Source organism: Strigops habroptila, chromosome 4 (genome assembly GCF_004027225.2).
Source record: "Strigops habroptila isolate Jane chromosome 4, bStrHab1.2.pri, whole genome shotgun sequence".
NCBI classification, from domain to species: Eukaryota; Metazoa; Chordata; class Aves; order Psittaciformes; family Psittacidae; genus Strigops; species Strigops habroptila.
In genome coordinates this window covers 79,641,875-79,660,644 of record NC_046358.1, presented here as the reverse complement: position 1 = coordinate 79,660,644, position 18,770 = coordinate 79,641,875, and the positions used below count along the sequence as shown (strand labels likewise).

Sequence of the window (18,770 nt, the reverse complement as noted above, 5' to 3'; positions counted from 1 at the left end):
TCTTGCTGCAGGCACCCTTCCTCTCTGCTGCCCTTCCTTAACCAAATGTGGCAACTGTCCCTTATTTATGCTTGTCAGCTCTGCTCGGGGACTTCAGTGCTGTTGCCTTAACCAGGCTGTGGTGCTGGCAAGTGATGAGCACATTACAGCAGATGAGACTGGATGTGTCTCCTGCCAAGGAGAGGACCAAACCCAGACTGAGCCAGAATATTTTCCCCACTAGATAGCAGATTTTGGAAATTCTCTATGAGGGTAGCCAGGGGTTAAGGGACATGACCTTGGACCCGTTAAGATACAGATGAACTCAAGAGCTTTTAAAACGCACCTAACTAAATTGCATCTTAAATATGTCAGTTCAGATAGCTTTCCTCAGCTGGAAAACTGGTTTTCACCGAAGAGTGAAAAAGTGTGCTGAGAGGCTTCTATGAGGAATTCTTGGCTGGCAAGGAAAGAAAGATCTTCAGTACTTTAAGCTTGCATGTGGTAAAAGAAAGAGCCCGAGGTGTGAGAAGGCTGCGGTAAGCTCTGCTCACAGCAAAAGCAATCTCCTCTGCCAGGATGTGACCCTTTTAGTGTATGGGACTCAGTTTAAAATGGAAACTTTTATAAGGCTAAAAATCTGCATACCTGTCCTGCCCCCACCCTTTAATTTGTTCCACATATTTATTGTGTGTTCCTTGATTTTCATGCAGTAGCTCTGACATCTAAAACTGGGTAAGGGACCCTGCTCCCTGCACTAAATTTGGACATGGAGAAAGAGGCTTGACCTCAGGATCATGGTGCCCTCTCACACATGGTCTGGCTTTGGCCTTTGGTGCTGTAGATGTCACCACGAGTGGAGGGGAAACAATAGCTCAGAGAAAAGAATTAGCAAATAGAAAAAAAAAAAAATCCAAGTAGTTTTTAATTCCTAATGAATAATTTAAATCCAGTTCAACTCTTCTGCGATTAGGGCATAAAGAAGAAATGCGGAATTAGTGGTTCTCCTGCTCTTAGCTTCTGTGTCTGTGTGTTCTGTTCTCTCTTTCCTTTGTGGGGTTTTTTGGTTGTTGGTTTGTTTTTTCTTTGCTTATTGATTTATTTAATATAGAAAATAATTCAGCTAGACAGAGGAATGCATGGTTTGTTCTAAAGGGAAAAAGTTCTGCATATTTCTGTTCAAGCATCCCAAGACAACAGCAGCAGGACAAAATCCACTGTTGCTCTTATATTCGCATGCTGCTGATGCTGGTATTGCCATGCCATATAAAACTTCAGATGGGAAGCTCTGCACATAATTAAATGGGGTCACACCAGAGCAGGTTCAGTTAAGCAGGCAGTATCACTCCTGGTGTTTAGTGTGAGATTGATAGGAGGACCAGCTCATGGATGACTGTATAGTTTGGTGTGTGATTCCTTTTTCTTTACAGTTGTCCAGATGTAAGCAATATATAGGGTACAGATCCTTACAGGAAGAATCCACACTTTCTAGTCCTGACCTGGCAAATCCAAGGCTATGAATCAGTGCCAGGGAAATCAAGGAAATAATTTTCAAAAAAATTAAAATAAAAGAAAGCAAAGAGAAGAAAAAGTCCAGTGACATTTAACTTGGAAAATCTCAACAAAACATTGCAATGATTGAAATGTTTCGGCTGAGATGGTCCAGGCATAAAGATGGAGCAAGAAGGAATTTTTCATCGTCTTGAGCTGACTGCTATGAAAGTCTGATAACACCCACCTGCAGCTGATAAAACTCATTGCCATGAGGCAGAGATGCAGCTAAGTTCCCAGTGAGGCTTCCCTCTCCCATCTACAAGGGGACCTCAACCTCTGCAGGCTTTCTTGCTCTGTTTGTGTCATGCTTGCCACTTACTTGACTGGCCCACAGGACAAGAACGTGGCCATGACAACTGGTAGGAGAGTTGGCCTCTGTATTTCATTTGTGTGACAGTTGGATTGTAGGAAGAATTCCCAGAAGTTGGTGGTTTCAGAGGTCCCTCTCCAGCCAACACTCTATTATTCATGTCCTTGAGATTTACCATAGTCACACGTCTTTTTGTGTTTCTCTTTGTAGTTTATTTTGCAGTCCTTCCAATTAGCACACACTCATATGACAGTGTGAATATTAATATGATTTTCATTTATTTCCAGAGACAATAGCCATGTGGATCAGCAGGGTTCCACTAATCTATTCTGAAGATGTCAGAGTGGTTGAAGCTAGTTTAAAAGGCATGGGAACCAGTGGCTGTAGAGTAGCTCATTATACACTCATTACAATTCCATCCTGGAAGGTGAGGAGTATTGAACATTTGATTAGAGCACTGTATATAAATAGGGCGAATGTAGGTGAAAGAGCTGTGAATTGTAGTCTTACATGATGAGAAAAAGACAGTAATTAAAGAAAGCCCCAGCCAGAGTGTGGACAGAAAGACAGGATTCTGTTAGCATAGAGATCTGCTCTTCCCAGCAAAATATGTCGTAATGTTTATCAGAATGCCTTCCTTGCGTGTGGATCTGTGGTTCATGTTTGACTGCATTGCTTCAGATTACAAAGACATTTTTCCACTTCCTTCTGAGGACAAAACACAGAGCCGTGGGAGCTGATTGGAGGTCAGGGTGGTCTTAATCTCTTTCTGCATCTTTCCTTCTCTGCCCTCTTCCGAGGACCTAATTTAGATAGCTACGGCAGACTGTCTCCAGGGCTTAGTGAATACCAGCACCGTGCAGATCTCCCACCCTGCTTGCAGAGCCACTGCACTATATTGGAGCACATCACCCTCAGACCCCATGCTCTCTGCCTTTTACACAGCCCTTTCAGCCTCCTCAAGCTCCTTTATGCTGCTGTGGGACAGCAGAAGCAGAAGGTCCAGCCACGTGAGCTTGAGGAGGTTGCCCTTATCTGCTGCTCTCTTCTTTAGGTGTATAACCTGTTCCCACCATTGCCTATGCACTGAGCTGAAAAGGACAGCAGGATTGCAGAGAAGGATTCACATGTGTCCTGGAATTTCCCTCCTAAAATTTCATACATAGGCCAAGATCTGAAGGTAAGGGAAACATTGAAATGTCTAATTACATTCATGAGGCATTTGCAAGCAAATATGAAAACTAGGTAAGTAAGGAATGTGTTTTATCTCACTGCAATCTGTGTGCACAGAGTGAGGGAAACAGACAATAAAATTTCTTTTTAGTATCAGTCAGGCAGTGGCTCAGAGCTTGAAGCCATAGTTAACTGATATATCCACATGGGAAGGTGCTCCCCAGCCCATCTCTTTTGCTGAAATACTGGGCTGTCATTGCTGAGCTTTGAAGAATCCTGTTACTGCAGAATGAAAAGTTTTTGGGGCATTTTTAAATTGACCAAGTCTTGTGTCCTTACACATCTTAGTATCACTAGAAGCATTCTGTATACCTGTTTGGATCGATGCCCTTCAGGAATCTGGGGGAAAACATCACCACTGTTTGCTTTGCTAAATTAAGCAGAAGAAAATGATTGTCATCTTCTACCTGACTGCCTTTAAAATACTACTCCCACAGACTTCTTGCAGCAATTACCCTGTTAAACCATGATTCTCTCTAAGAAAGAAATACGAGGTAAAGATTGAGCCAGAGACTCTGCAGTGTTTGGAAGCGCAGAGTACTCCCAGCTTTGGCAGCCTTCAGCACCCTGCCCACCCAAGTGACAGCTAGTAAAAAAGCTTGGTAGCTTCAATTCTTGGCTGATAGTGACCTGGGAGTGATGCTCCCACTCTTGAAGACTTTCTTTTGCACTTTCCTTGGGTAGATAAAGCTAGAAAGGTTGGGTTTTTTTTTCTGGTGACCTGATTCTCATTTGCACTGAGTGAAGAATTCACTGGCCCCACATTTCTTTCCTGAAGAGTAGTGGAAAGAAACGTTTCCATGAGTGACTGTAATGATCTTTTCCTTGCTGTTTTGGCATCAGTTGCTGTATTCCATTCTGATTTAATTTGTGGCATTTCCTCCTCATATTTGTTGTTTTATATTATATATTTAAATATGATGTATCCATAATATAGAAAATATGTTCTATATTTTGAGCACATTTATACAAAGGCTAATTCTTATGCTTTAATTTGAAAAACATGAATCAAAAACAAAAATTAAAAGAACGACTGCCTTAAACATGTTTAAGGTAATGGCATATTTTCAGGATAAACAACGGTGTGTTCATTTTCATACCAAATCAAAAGTACCCTGGAAGATTAGTATCACAATATTAGTGATACTAATATTAACTTATTATAATATTGGTGATATATTGTAACTTAAACAGGATGAGGTAATCAATCTTTATATGGTTATGTAAATAAACAAACTGCTTAATTTGTTTTAAGTTACAAAGACCTGAAATCCTAACAGGAATTGAGTGCATTTGTGAATTTATGTAACATATCACTACCAACACCAAATTACATCTCAATCAATGTTAAAAGGCATCTGACATTTCCCTTTGATTTATGGATTAACCTTTACAGTTAATACAGTCTAGCATTTATTGTTTTCATCAGTTTGTGGTTTGGTAGCAACCCCAGAGCTCATTGCAGGGACCTGACTAAATTACTAGCTTTTCCCACCATGATCAAACAACTAATGAAAAAGGTCTATTTTGCACAGCTGGTGGATGCTAATATTTAAACAAACAAAACAAACCTTTATGAAGGACAAATGAGTCTCAGGTTCTGATTCTGCTTAGGAAAGTTATTTATCTTGGGAAACCAAGGTGCACCTATTGACTGGGGTTAAACCTGGCTAAAATGTAATGTATTAAAACCAAAGTGACATGAAAGCAGCCCTGAGGTGGCAGCCCAGAGGAATGCATTTTTTTTCAGGATTAATTTGCAGGCAAAAAATAAAAAGTTTGCATACCTCATTGTCTGAGACATTCTCTCTTTGGCACGGAAAAGATTGGGAAAAAAAATACAGGTAGTTTCGCCAAGTTCTGCTCCCATTAATACTGTTCAAATGCTGAGGGATTATATATTAGAATGACAAAGCATTAAACAATTATCTGCATCGCTTTGTGGAAATAATTCAAATATAAAAGAGCTTTCTTGAATAAAGCATAACACTGTCTTAAAATAACCTCCAAATTACCCCGATTGAGGACTAATTATTTTAACAAGAAAAACATTATGCAACTTAAACTGACTTTAGTGTTGAAAAGTCATTTAACTGTGAACTTTTCATTTCAAGCATCATTTTGCGCATGTTTAATCAACATGAAATCCTCATCAACTTTTGTATTGCAAGCAAAAGGGAATTAGCACCTTGTTGCATATAACACAGTTGAGCTCCATATAAGCCATGTAGAAGATGTGACAGGCTTGCGCAATTGCCAGGTACACTTGTCTCCCACTTTGTTATGATTGAAGATAGACTGAGACTTAAGGGCTTTGAAAAAATTGACAGAGTTGGTTACATTTGTGCAACTCTTCTGAATTTCTCTTATTTTTGCTGTAGACACATCATGGTAGCAGTGAAATTTCCTCTCTGTCCCATGTGGAGGAAGGAAAAGTTCACTAAGAAAAGTCACTCTCATCATATTTTGACACATCTGCTTCCTCACTCTCTTAAATATTCATTTTTCTCAAGGTTCATAGAAGGTTTCCAAGTCTTAAAAGTTCATTATAGCTAAGCTTTTCTTTGAATTGCAAACATCTGGCACTGCAAGGAGACCAAAAGTCCTATATCTAGCATCCTTATATAGCTTACAGTGGCCCCAACAGATGCTACCTTACACTCTCAGCAGTGGTTGCAAGTGGAGGATCTCTGTAATTATAGTGCAGTTTTGTCTGTTTTATTCACACTCACAGCTACTTTTTGCTGTGGCTTAGTCATACATGCAAATCCCCAGGGACTTCTGAAGAACAGAGAAGGGCAGAGCTCATTAGTAAAAGCTCTTTTCTCACAAGTCACACAGGCAAGTAAAACAAACCAAACCGAACCCCAAGAACTTTCCCACTTCTGCTGAACTTTTCATCTGAAAAGGTTGGCCTGTTTGGAAGTCACGACCCATGACAATCCACTTTTTCTCAGCCTCTGTGTAGCGGATGGCCATGGATCATTACTTCAGGATGGCACCACAACTAGGTTAGTAGTGAATGCTAAGTACCCAGCTTGTTTTGGCCTGGAAAATTTCTCTGAAGGCAAAATCAAAGCTCTCTTCTTGACTAGCCTGTATAATTGGGATATTGTATACTAGCCCCCTCGGAATAGGGTTAGGAATATCACAAGAAGTGCCAAACTGTATTCTCCATGAGGTTTTGCATCCAGGGAGCATCCACTATGGCAAAATAATTTTAAGCTCCTGTGTGGATTCCTTGGATTTGAACAAGTATCCTGGAATTATAGAGATCCTTTGAAGATAGTGGTTCAATAACTCATTACAATACCGTCATTGCTGGTGCTAGAGACTCCTCTTGAAATTGCAAGGGTTCTCTCCTCTTTTTTACTGCCAATAGAAGGTTTATTTTGAGGACATTTTTGGAAAGAACTGTCTGTAAAATGCTTCTACTTGCTATAATGTCATGATGTTTGCGAAAGCAGGCAGCAGTGTGAGTTATTATGTGATACAACTTGGAAAGTTTCTTTCATTTAGCTGGAGACATGGATATGCTTTGCATCATTTTGTAAATGAGGAACAAGAAGATTAGTTTAAAAAAGTATCAACATTTCCAAGCCTTATAAGCTGATCCCAGCTCTCTTGTATTTTTGGGTTTTTTTTTTTTGTGTTTCTTAACATTCCTGCTCCTGGACTATTTTGAGTGTGAGGGAGCCAGTAGTTTTTGTACATTTATGCACAACTCAGTTCTCTACAAAACTTTGTCACAACTGCTCAGTGGCAGTATGGATGAAATCCACTACAGAAGATTAAAGCACAGGCAGGAAAGGTGACAGCAAATGAAGAGAATGTGGAGGTCAATAATATAAGCTTGCCGATACAGTATTTTTCTAACAAAATGTTTTACAAAGGTGAACTCTCTGTACTGCCTTGCAAATGGGGATGTGGAGACACAGAGACATAAAATGCCTTTCCCCAAGGCATTGCCCATGTTGGAGACAAAATAGACCTGAATCTCTGGAACCAGAAGGTTTTCTTCTTAGGTCATTCCAGAGAAAAGGCTGAAATACAAAAGCAAACAAAAATGTTTTCTTGGCTGTAGTTTAAAAAAGAAATACAGAATTGCCTGCTATCTCGAATGAGCGCATTATAATCAGAGTACGGTTAAATCTAATATAGGAGTCCAAGTGCCACCACCAGCAATACTCCTTTTGTAATTGCCTCCAGCTATTGCTACTAGTAGTTCAGATTGCAATTTCCTTGTACCGTATGTCAATATTGCTGGATCACAAGCGAGGAAACAGGAAGCCTGATAATCAATTTCAGTAACTACACACTCATTCAGCTTGTGAGTTCGGCACTTGGAAAAATTTTAAACTTCAGCTCCAGTAATTGCAACCAAGAATTAAGACAGAGATATCAATTTCATATGTGCTGTACACATGCCCATGTGCCTGTAGAGCCCAGTACACAGACAACTCACTTGCTAATAGGAATGTTCCTTACAGGAATAAATTGCAGTTGGGTTTGCAGCTCAAGTATGGTCTTCACTCTCCAAATTCAGCTTATGCTGTTGTCATGGTATAAATGATTCAGATTCAGCTAGGCTTAGAAGTAAAGAAAAAACTTCCTATGCATTAATGTATATTAATTTCTTCTCTGAAATGAATGTCTGGTGTTAAATAGCAAGCCACAGCTCTGTGATGCTGTAGCACAGCCCTGACATGGTTATTCATTTTATCTTGCAAACATCCATTAAAAGAAGAATTGAGTCTCCTCTCAAATAAACATCTGTCAAACAAGGAGTGTTTCAGGTGAGAGCACTTTATTACAAACCTCCTCTGCCAGTGAGTGTCGGTGGACATGCTGGTGGTACCCACACCTAGCTCTGCTGCCTGTCCCCATTATGGATGGAGATGATGCTTGGACTGCATGTAGGGAGCAAATGTCCAGGAGGAGAAGATCCACATTGTTTACAACCATGAGAAATGTGCTACCATTTTTCCCCAAGGAACTCAGACCCAGGCACGAATTAGGCAGTGGTTTCCAGAGATGAGGTGGTCTTGTCCTTGCATGTCTTCCACAGCAGCCCTGTGGCCCTTCAGCTGTCACTTGAAGGGAAGGGACATAGGAGAGAGCAGGCTGCTGGAACAGGGATTTGCTAGGAGCAATTCACATGGCTTGTCCCCTCCATTCACTCCTGGGAGAGAAGTCAGGTGAAACCTGGCTAAAGGAAGGTCTTTGAGCTATACATATCCTACGTGGCAAATTGTTCCAAGTGTCTTTATAAAACAACAAAGGAGACCATGTCTGTGGAAAATACGTGTTTCCCATCCCAGATATGAGGTTCCCAAAAAAGCAAGGGGGATCTTTTCTAGAAAATCGCTTTACCTCGGCCATGTCAAGGTAAGTGTGTATTGGCAGAGGATAGAGATACTTTCACATTAGTCCTTTGTGTAGATGAGGTTGGAAATCAGGAAGGTTCCCTGAGCAATCTCCTTCCCTGGGGCGCTGCTCACCCTTCTGCCGTGGCCAGCCCTGATTTCAGCTCTTTCCTAGCTGCTCCTCTGGGCATGGGTGAGGACCAGCAGTGAAGGCAGCACCGGAAGAGGGACTGAATCAGGGGCCCCCTCCTCTTTTCATCTGACCCACGCATCCTCGTCTGGCATGGGAGCAAGCTGCCACTGCCTCTGGGTCATTTCTTCCCTGGTTGACAAGAAATCTGTCTTCTCATCTCCCACCTCATCAAACCTGTTTGAAAGTGCGTGCCTGGCTGTGTGCTTTCCACCTGGTGTAGGGTTGTCTTGGTTTCACGCACTGGAAAGCGGAAAGAGCCAAGCTTCCTCTCGACTCCAGAATCAGACTTAAACCAGATTAAAATGTTGCTGCTTGAATTTTAAAATGTTGTTTTCCATGACATGATTATGTGACCTACCTTTGTTTATTATAAATCTAATACCACAAGTTACAGTTCAATGAATTCACATTTTATTTGAAATTTTTTGTCTGAAGTAGCCTAAAGCTCTTCAAGAAACAATTGCACAAAACCGTATGAGAACTGCTAATTTATAATCTGCAGCATCACAGCACAACTAGCTTTTCATTCGGTTAAAAGGAAATGGTTACTTAGAATAACAAAGCAAACCATGTGTCCATAGTTCATATTAAATGACCTTGGTATTATTAGGGATAGACAATGTATCATCTTGAAAATATTTATTTTCCTGTAATTTCAATAACAGCAAAACAAAATAGAAAGCAATACAATGTCATCTGTTTGCCAAACTGTAGCAGATTTTGGGACAGTTTCCTGCTGAAAGAAAATCTGAGATCCCAAGCTTGGGTATTAGCTTAGTATAACGTGTTTATTTGAGTGTATACACAGCCCCAGAACAAAGGTGCTCTCAAAGAACATAGAAACATCTCTACACCAGGAATCTCACCCAGATGCCAACATCTGGTTCTGCTGTGTTCAGCCCTTGGGCTTTGGGGAACTTCTTCCCTATTCGGACACATTTCCCATTGAATTCAGGAAGTATTTTGTCTAGCTGAAAGACAGAGCCAAAGAAACCTGTGGATAACAAGCTGCTATTTTGTCTCAAGAAAACACCAAGTAAATGCTAGAAGGTATTTAATTTTCTCTGCAGTCCACATGGCCTTTAATCTGATTAATCTCTGGTCCTGGTAACAGGAGATGAAGTTTTAGTCCCTTGAACCTGATGGTAAAACTCGCATTCATTTCATGAGGTTCAGGATTCAACCCATGGAGCCAGTCCCGGATGCTCCAATGCAGAACAATGTTATGGGTTGATTAGTACTGAAATCCCTCTCAGGGCTTGATAATTACTCATATAGCCCTCAGCCTTGGGAAGACTTGAGACAGATTAATCACAAAACAGCCCATTGCACCTTTTATTTTCCACATTGACTTTTATGGAAAGTACTGCTTCTTTTTCCCAGTCTCAGAGTTGGAAGGAGAGGATGGCAGCACAGGATGCTGGTTGCAGTCAATACTAGGATAGTGTAATGCCTCAAGGCGAAGAGGGGACGACGGAGCAATTTTGTTGTAGGAATAAATATCTGTGGCATGAAACCTCAAAAAGGATTTTCAGCCAGAGCAGATCTTGCTTGGGACAGATGGCTAATGGTCAGCAGAGCCTTTGGGCTCAAGAGGAAAGTTGATTCTATCCTAATTTTTTTCCCAGACAAAGGACAATGTAACAGTGTTTCACCATTAGCAGCTATGGAAACTGCAGCTTCAGGGGGACAGTTAGATCCACATATATGGGGCTGTAAGGCCAAGTGCTAGTACTAACAAAAGGTTTTAATGACTGAGGGAAAGAGCAGTATTCTTGTAGCTGTGCAAATTTCAGGAAGCCTAATTCTTTTAATTAGAAATGCTGATACCACTATGAAAATTGAACAAATTTCCAAGCCTATTAAGCCTTCATCATGTCTTCAACAAAGACCTAAGAGGGAGCACCTTTTGCCCAGAACAGTTAGCCGTAACAAGAAAGCTGCACTGAGCTGCACCATAGGCTCACCATAGGCTGACGAGTCATTTTGGTATCCTATTTCCAACCTGCTCAGAGCAAAACAAGATAATAAATGCCTGATGTATCTCCTAATGGTGGAGACCAGCAGCTTAATTCTAAAGTGAACATATTCTTCTGAAATACTCCAGCAGAACAACAACCCCCAAAAGATGAAAGGTTGTTCCTGTTGCTGAACATTGCTGACCCCTGCTATGAAGTGGCAAGGAACACAGAGAAAAACACTCATAACCAAAAGAAAGTCGGTTGGGCTTACTGCAACTTCTAGTTTTCTTCTGTGACAGTACTCTGCAAGTGCTATTTTCAGTTTCATAATTATGGTGAGAAACATGGTGTATTTTGATTCCTAATTTAGCCTGTTTATCCTGAGAGATTCCAGGATCTTCATTTGAAAGATAAATTCAAACCTTGTTTTTCCTTTGCAGCACACATTCCATAACAAAAACATTGCATGCCATACTTTGTTACAGGGCTTGGAAGATCTTCATGACCATAAATTTAGGAACTTGTGGAACACAATGGACTTCAGGATGGAAACAAGCCAGTTGGCCTATCTGGTCAGGTCCATCCCTTCTGTTTGAATTAACAGCTGGATTTCACAGTGGGAGAAATCCGGCAGTTCTTTCTCAGGCAAAATTCTCACAGTTGGATTTGCCTCCAACTGCTGTTGCTAGGGTGGGAGGGAGCACAACTTACTTTGTTATTTTATGTTAGCTCTCTGGGTAAAAAAATTCCAGTTCAAGTTCTGCAGGACTTGGACCTACCCTGTTCTTTAATGACCTTAAGTGCAATAGGAAAGATATTCTACTAAAACAGAGGCAGAGGGTATGTGCTAGGTTCTTTGTGCATTGAAGTGCATATGGTACCCATATTCTGGAGAAAGCAATTAGAAGCTGGATGCCAAGGCAAAATAAAGAGTCAGGGCCATTTGTTGCTCTGAGAATGCTAACTAGGACAACACATCACTTGTGGGCACAGTGTGGCAGACTGTGTGAGATGTTGTGTATAATATGCAAAGTTCAGTTTCACACTTGCTATTTCAGTTCCAAAAGTAATTGTACCAAAGTTAATGTATTTGCAAGGATTTACACTCACAGAGCAGGGAGGAGAACACACCCCAGAGGAGACACAGAGGGGAAAGGCCAGCTGGAATGGGCAGTGCAGGATTTTCATGTCTTGAGTTTGGGATCTGAAGTGCTGATCACAGACAGGGATTTGTGTTATGCTGCCAGAGGTGAAGATTAAAGCCCTGTTTGCTTAGGGGCATGTGGGCTAGATTCCCTTTTTTGCCTGAACTTGAGTGTGGCGGGACACTGGGGAGATGCTGCCCTTGATTTACAGTACAGACACTTAATACACAGCTCAAGGGCCCTTGCACTGCACCATTTGCAGAGTCCCAACTCTGGGACTGTATTACTGAAAGATGTGAAGCAGAGCTTTTTCCCTAAGGCTTGTCCCTCCAAACCCTTTCCCCTCTCAGTGTGTCCCACCTCAGTAGAGAGTGAAAAGGACATGCAAGATTTGGACCTTAAAAAAAAGGAAAACCCTCTGTGACCAGAAAATGGTGCAAAAATCTCGATTCAGCTTCGAGGGAACATGCAGATTGCTCTGAGGACCAGCCTGCTGTGTGGCTGAGGAAGGTTGTGGCAGCCCAAGCATCAAGATTTAGCACAGCAAAGCAAAGGTGTGGAGAGAGCCAGCTCTCCAGTGTGGTTTGACCTTCAAACGCTCCTTGAGTACAGCTTCTGTTTATACGGGGAGTTAATGGCTCTCAACTAAAAAGATCTATCTGATTGACAGAAAAATAGGGGAACTTGAACTTGGCTTTACTGTCCAAGAAAAGGTTTGTTATCAGCTATCCTAATTTGCATTAATGCTCCCATAATGAGGAGGAGGTTCTTCTGAGGGAGAAGTTCCTATAGGTGAGGTCAATCACTGGTCTGCATTAGGTGTTATCTGGCCTTACTTTAATGGTGAGGGGGGAAATAAAGTGCTGCAGCCTTGACCAAGTACTTTGAATTTCATTCTGAGGTAGAAGAACATCTTGCTGTGCAACAAACACTTTTGTGACTCCAATGACAAAAGTGTAAGAAATTAAATCATTAGAAGTCAAATGACTGCAGAATAACCTGGCATAGCTCCATTAAAATCTTTGTTTTATCATGGAAAGCCTTCTTTTAAAAGGATAAATAAACAAAACACACCAGGGTCCCTCACTGTGGCTGGGCCTAGCTTCTCCCCAGAAAGAAACCTTTCATCTTTCATTTGCAAAGGTATTTACGATCCTAAAAGGAGAGGACAAAAGCGTTGCCCACCAGCCCAGCAGTGAGGAGCTGCTCTCCCATGCTCACCTCCTGCCTCATCCCGAGCTTGGGACAGACAGTGCCAGACCCCCAACAGAAGCTCCTCTTTTGAGGTTAGGAAATCCAGGGCTCATTCTGGGCTTCTCTTCGCAGTCAGGAAGACCTCCTGAGGTGGGGAATTGAGCCAAACGCCAATACCTTTTCTCCTTTTGGCTGCTGTGCACAGCCTAATGAGCCCTGTGATGGCCTTGGTGGGATGCAGGCCCCTTCCCCGCACTGCTCAGCCCAGGCTTCAGCTCAGCTTTTAACCTGTGTATCAAACCAGCTACGTATGGAAAATATTCACCTGCTTCAACACAGGGCAAGGAGGGATGTTTCTGTGAGATTTTATTTCTTTTCGTTTCAGCTTTATGTAAGTGGCTGACAGGCTCTGATGGAGCTGAAGAAACAGCTCTAGACTAAGAGTGCGGGGATAAAAAGAAAAGAATGTAGAATTTTTCCACCCTTGCCTGAGAAAAGGTAATTTACGTAAATTTATCCATGACCAGCATACGGCAATAGCTCACAACTTTGTTAATGGAAACCTGGTGATCCATAACACTTGTGTGGGAGACATTTGCTTGGGGGTAATACAATATTAATGTTAATATCAATGATCGATCAGAGGATTTGCAAGAAAGGCATAAAGTATTTAATTATAATTACATTGGGAATGGCTTTGTAATGGCTACGACATTTGAATAAGGTCACGTCTAGCCCTCACCCCTGTTATGTTGTTCTATATTAAATGCCATTCACTTTAAGTGCTGGAAACCTTTCTGGAGTCGTCAGAATATAATATACTGGGTAAATTGAAATATGTCTCTTCATTTTTTGAAATATGATTGATATCCTTTGCAAAACAAATGTTAACACCTATTTGTACACAAATTTCTTTGATTATATGTTAGGGAAACTCAAGTATGACAGTCTCTCCCTAGCAGGCACTTTACTGTGAGCAAAGGACATGGCTATTTGTGGATGTTAATTCATCTTACTGAAAATGGCTTTGGATCTCTGCTGTAAATCCACCTAGGTGTATTTCTGCCTTTCCTAATACATGAATCGTATATTGCTTAGTAGTATGTCCATTGGCCTCAGCAGCCCACTGTGTTCACCTGGGTAAGGTGTTGCTTATTAGGAACTTTTGCTGTCATTGAGCTACCTTTTGCTAACAGCACTAACAAAGACGACATAGTAAGAATCATATTTGCACATTCCACAGCAAAAAATATATATATTTCAAATATACTGCAGATGTATATAACTATCAGCCTAACAGCAGCATTGCCATGTTTAAAACAATTAAAAAAAAAAAAAAAATCTGCATTTAAAGCATGAATATATAAACGTAGGATCCTAGAGGTGCACACATACCAACCCACATGTGAGTGCATGCATACATCGAAGTACTAAATGAGAACATGCTCTTCCCACACCTATTTACTACTGAGCATAAATACTAAAGGAGCAAATTCTTGCCCTCTTCAAATGACAATCCATCTCTCCAGTGACCCCAGAGTTTTTCTTCATTTTTTAATGTCAATGTAAACAGCAGATCAGTCAGGTCTAATGAGTCAAATTTTGCTTTCAGGTAATCACCCAGAATAACCATTGATTCACAGAGAATTGAAAGCTCCCATTTGAAGGCTGAATTTGGTGACAAGAAATCATTGCTTCAGAGTTTGGAAGACATGCAGTGATGTACCTGACATGATTTTTCACTCTGTCTTTTCTGAAGAAGCAGCAAAGACTTTTGCGTGCTGTGGAAATGCCTGAAGACAGCAAGTTTTATCATTTTCCAAAAAAATGAGCATTTATTACCAATCAGTGTGAAATACCCCTGATGGTAAATTTTAAGTATATGGCAGGAGTTTCAGCATCATGACAACATACATCATGCATTTTTACAACATATAAGTGCAGCGATATTGCTCCCTTTCTCAATAACAATATATAAGAATATATAGTATAAATGTACAGTATATATTAGACACAATGTAAAATAACTTAGTGAAATGTCATACCTTCTGCATAAAAGTTCAAGTCGTGCCTGAGCATACCTCTAGCACAATTTTGTTTAATCTTATCTCATACACCTTCATTTACCTTTAGTTCATGTTGCACAGATAATTTCATCTGTCTATATACAATTGCTTAAAACCATCAGAATCCTTGTTGTTGTTTTTTGGTTTTAAATATATTTGCAGTAGGTGAAGACTGTAGCAGCCAAGCGAAAATCAAGATTTTGTGGAGTCTTTATTAATGCTGCTGTTAGGTACTAGGAAGCAATTCATCATAGACAAGTTGTATAAAAGCAAGTTCTTAAATGCTCATTACAGTTCATCATTGTCCATCAGAATTTGTTCTGAAATATCCCACCTCATGTAAATGTTAATGAAACGGCGTTCTTTAGAAATGGAGCTCATGATCTAATATTGCTATCTGCAAATTATAAGTCTCACCAGCTTTGCTGAAATTGTATTAAGTACCACTTCGGTAATTGCTTGCAAGAAGGATCAATATAAATCTATTGAATAGGAATATACAACTTGTTTCAAAGCAGGTAGGTGGAATTCTAGCTTTGGTCAATGCTGGATACAGCTTCTTGCAAAGCCGGGTTTCCCTTCACACTTGCTAAATGAAATGTGTTCAAGGACTTTGCTGCAGCATCTCAGGAATCTTTCTGATAGTACAAAGGGAGAAGTTTGTTTATTTTTTAAAATGTGAGGCATGAAGAGGCCCTATGCCTCTGTCACATTACCCATCAAAGTCTACCAGACTTCAACAGCCTTGCAATTAGCTTTCTTGAAATTATTTTGAATACGACTTCACTTCAACAGTTTAAACAACTCTGCCCTGAATATCAACAAAAATATAAACACGTATTAATAACTACATTTTCTGATTAATGATGAATTAAAGCTGCAAAACAGTTTGAAACATGATGTTAAAATAAAAACTAAGGAAAGACAGAGTGATATTCTGTGATTCCTTTTAAGAAAACAAAGTCACTCCCACTTACATTCTCAGCCAGTGTAAGTCATCAGAATTACACTATTTTAGATCAGCTTAAGTTCTGACCCATATACTTCAGTGAAATCAATCCTAATTTCCACTAGGGAAAGTGGAATCAAATTCACTTTGTCTTTAATAAAGCAATGGGTGATAAACAAGTCTCTTTTCTGTCAGATGCTGCTTGAGAAAGGAAATTCTTTGTGGTGTTAAATGATGCCCACGACAGTTTAGAAAACAAAGCTAGAATTTCATGAATTTCAGCATAGTGAAAACTGATATTGGTAGCTGTTATTTATGCTCTAATCTTAGCAAAGTTCTTTGGGTACAGACAGAGCATCGGCTGGTGAATCAGTAACCCTTTCTGAGTACTGCTTGGGAAGAAAACGAGGAGGCAGGCAGCTGGTTTTCAGTGACATGAGGCTGTAGAATACACTGCAACTCAGACTTTTTTGCCATGAAGAAATAACATTACATTGTCCAGAACTGGAGATTAATTTGTTGGGTCTCCAGTAGATGATATTTATTTTCTTGCGTATTATATTGAGATCTCAGGACAGGCAAAGGGTCGGGAGCTGAAAGGATGTAATCAATGCTGAATTTAATTTCAGAATCCGATTTTGCTAAGGAGGAATTGCTTAGGCTCTGCCTGTTGGTCATGCTGTTTGGAGCAAACCCATGAGGCTCCAGCAGTCTTGGGCCCGATTCAATTCTTCCGTGCTTACTTTCAGAAGAGGAAATGTTGTTTAAAGCAGAGTCCATAGAAGATATATCAGGGGACAAAGGACTTTTCCCTCTGCTTGCTCTCTGCTCCTTATGTTCCCTTTTCATGTTCCTCCTCCTCCGTCTTCGCCTGTAATTCCCATTTTCAAAGAGATCCAGCATGGATTCACATCCCGTTGCAAAGCTCCAATAGTTTCCTTTGCCCTTCTCATTCCCTTCTGTTCTGGGAACCTGTATTTATTTAAAGGCAGTTCAGTATTTGTATGTGTTACAGATGCTGCTGCTTAACATCTGCATTCATTTACGTTCAAGAATGGTGTAAACACATATGACAAGACTTTTAAGCATATTCTCTTTCATTATACGAATAGGATGTAAACTCCATCCTCTTCAATTTGTTATCTATTAGCACACACCAGACAAAGATATACTCTTTACAATTGACAACTCAGAGACATTTTAAGTGATTTGCAGCTCAGCTGTTTGTTTTCCTTCTTTCCTAGTGAAAAGATTATCCCTGCATATATTTTTTTAGCCATGCACAGTGTGTATGTAAATATACAGTTACTGATCTTACCTTTACAAAACAACTGTTAAGCGATAAGTTATGTCGGATGGAGTTCTGCCAGGCTCTTTGATTTGATCTATAGTAAGGAAATTTCTTCATTATAAAGTCATAAATGCCAGAGAGGGTGACTTTATTTGAAGGACTTTGCTGGATGGCCATTGCAATTAAGGCAATGTAGCTGAAAAAAGGAAAACTTGCTGTTACACCACCGCCTTACACATGCGCTCAGTTTTTAGGACCACATGGGTACATGTGTGCCTATATCCTGCTTCCAAAAGTTCTCCCGGTGGATCTGCATCCTGACACGAGACATCCCAGGGATAAGTCCCGAGCGTGGTCACTGCCTCTTAGCCCTGAGCCCCCAGGGTGATGCACAGGCGTTACTTCCAGGCAATTGAGTCCCAGCTGGGCTGTTTGCCCTGGAACTTAGTGCAGAGTGCTTAGATACAGGAGAATTTCAGAAAGATCACCCACCTCTCAAACTCCATCAGAAAAGTTTCTCTGAGCTGGAAAGCTGCAGTGAGACAGACCAGACTCAGAGACAGTGTCACTGGAGACCTTGCCTGCTCATGTAAAGGACCTTAGGTGCCCCTGTGAACGTCTACACCGTACCTCTTCCCACCACGCCAGGGATTATCTGCATCCAATTCACCCATTGGCACATTGCATATTTAATTTCCCTTCTCCTGGGGATCCTGGAGGTTGGAGGAGACCATCTGAGGTCTGGTGGTTCAACAGCATGCCAGAGTTGCTGTTACCCCGCATAGGAGAAAACAAATCATGAACACTTCAAACACAGAGAGGGGGGGAAAACTGCTCACTGCAGTGTTTCACCGGGGCCAGACCCACTGCATGCACCTGGGAAGAGGTCCCATACTCCCCCAGAATCTGTGATCCCACGATCCCAGAGCTCAGAAACCTCCCCAGAGATGAGGAGATTAGGAAAAACTTCATCTTACCTGTACGCTGGTCTGGTGAATTTTTTCTCTTCATCAGAACTACAGGTAGGATAATCATCCCCATCATAATTAAAGCAGTTATAGGGGTACTGCGTGTTGTCAAACATCGTCCTGCTCCTTGCTTAGCTCCTGTGGAGTGAGAGAGATGGAGTGATGTTTCTCAGAGCTTGGACTCCCTCCTCCGTTCTTCCCTCCCCTCTGTCTGTCTCATTCCCTCTCTCCCCCCTCCTCATGCTCCCTCTCCTCCGTGCACACACACTCTCCGTGATGGGGTGGGGATTGTTTTTGCAATTCTCACATCCCAGACAGCCCGTCTGTTAGGATATTATTATTTTAGGGGGGGTGTTATTGTTATTATTGCTGTTGCCTCCAATGGAGTGGCAGAGCCAGGAGGCTGGTGACTGATGGAGCTGGTGAATTGGGGGTGAACCTTTGAACCAGGGTGTGCACTGCCAGTAGCTCTGCTGAGCTCGCTGGGTGGTCCAGGCTAGAGAGGGGCTGGCACTCCCCCCCCCGCCCAGCCACATCCACAACGTGACAAAAGCAAACAGC

The 18,770-nt window shown here is 41.2% G+C and overlaps 1 protein-coding gene across 1 annotated transcript; it reads right to left on the bottom strand.

The window, feature by feature from the left end:
• Positions 1–14,162: 14,162 nt before the first annotated feature.
• On the bottom strand, positions 14,163–18,422 carry FOXL3 (forkhead box L3). Its single transcript, XM_030483010.1, has 3 exons — positions 18,219–18,422; positions 17,269–17,437; positions 14,163–16,922 (listed from the first exon to the last, which is right to left on the bottom strand). The coding sequence occupies exons 1-3, from the start codon at positions 18,323–18,325 to the stop codon at positions 16,440–16,442; spliced, it is 759 nt and encodes a 252-aa protein (XP_030338870.1). The 5' UTR covers positions 18,326–18,422; the 3' UTR covers positions 14,163–16,439.
• Positions 18,423–18,770: the final 348 nt, after the last annotated feature.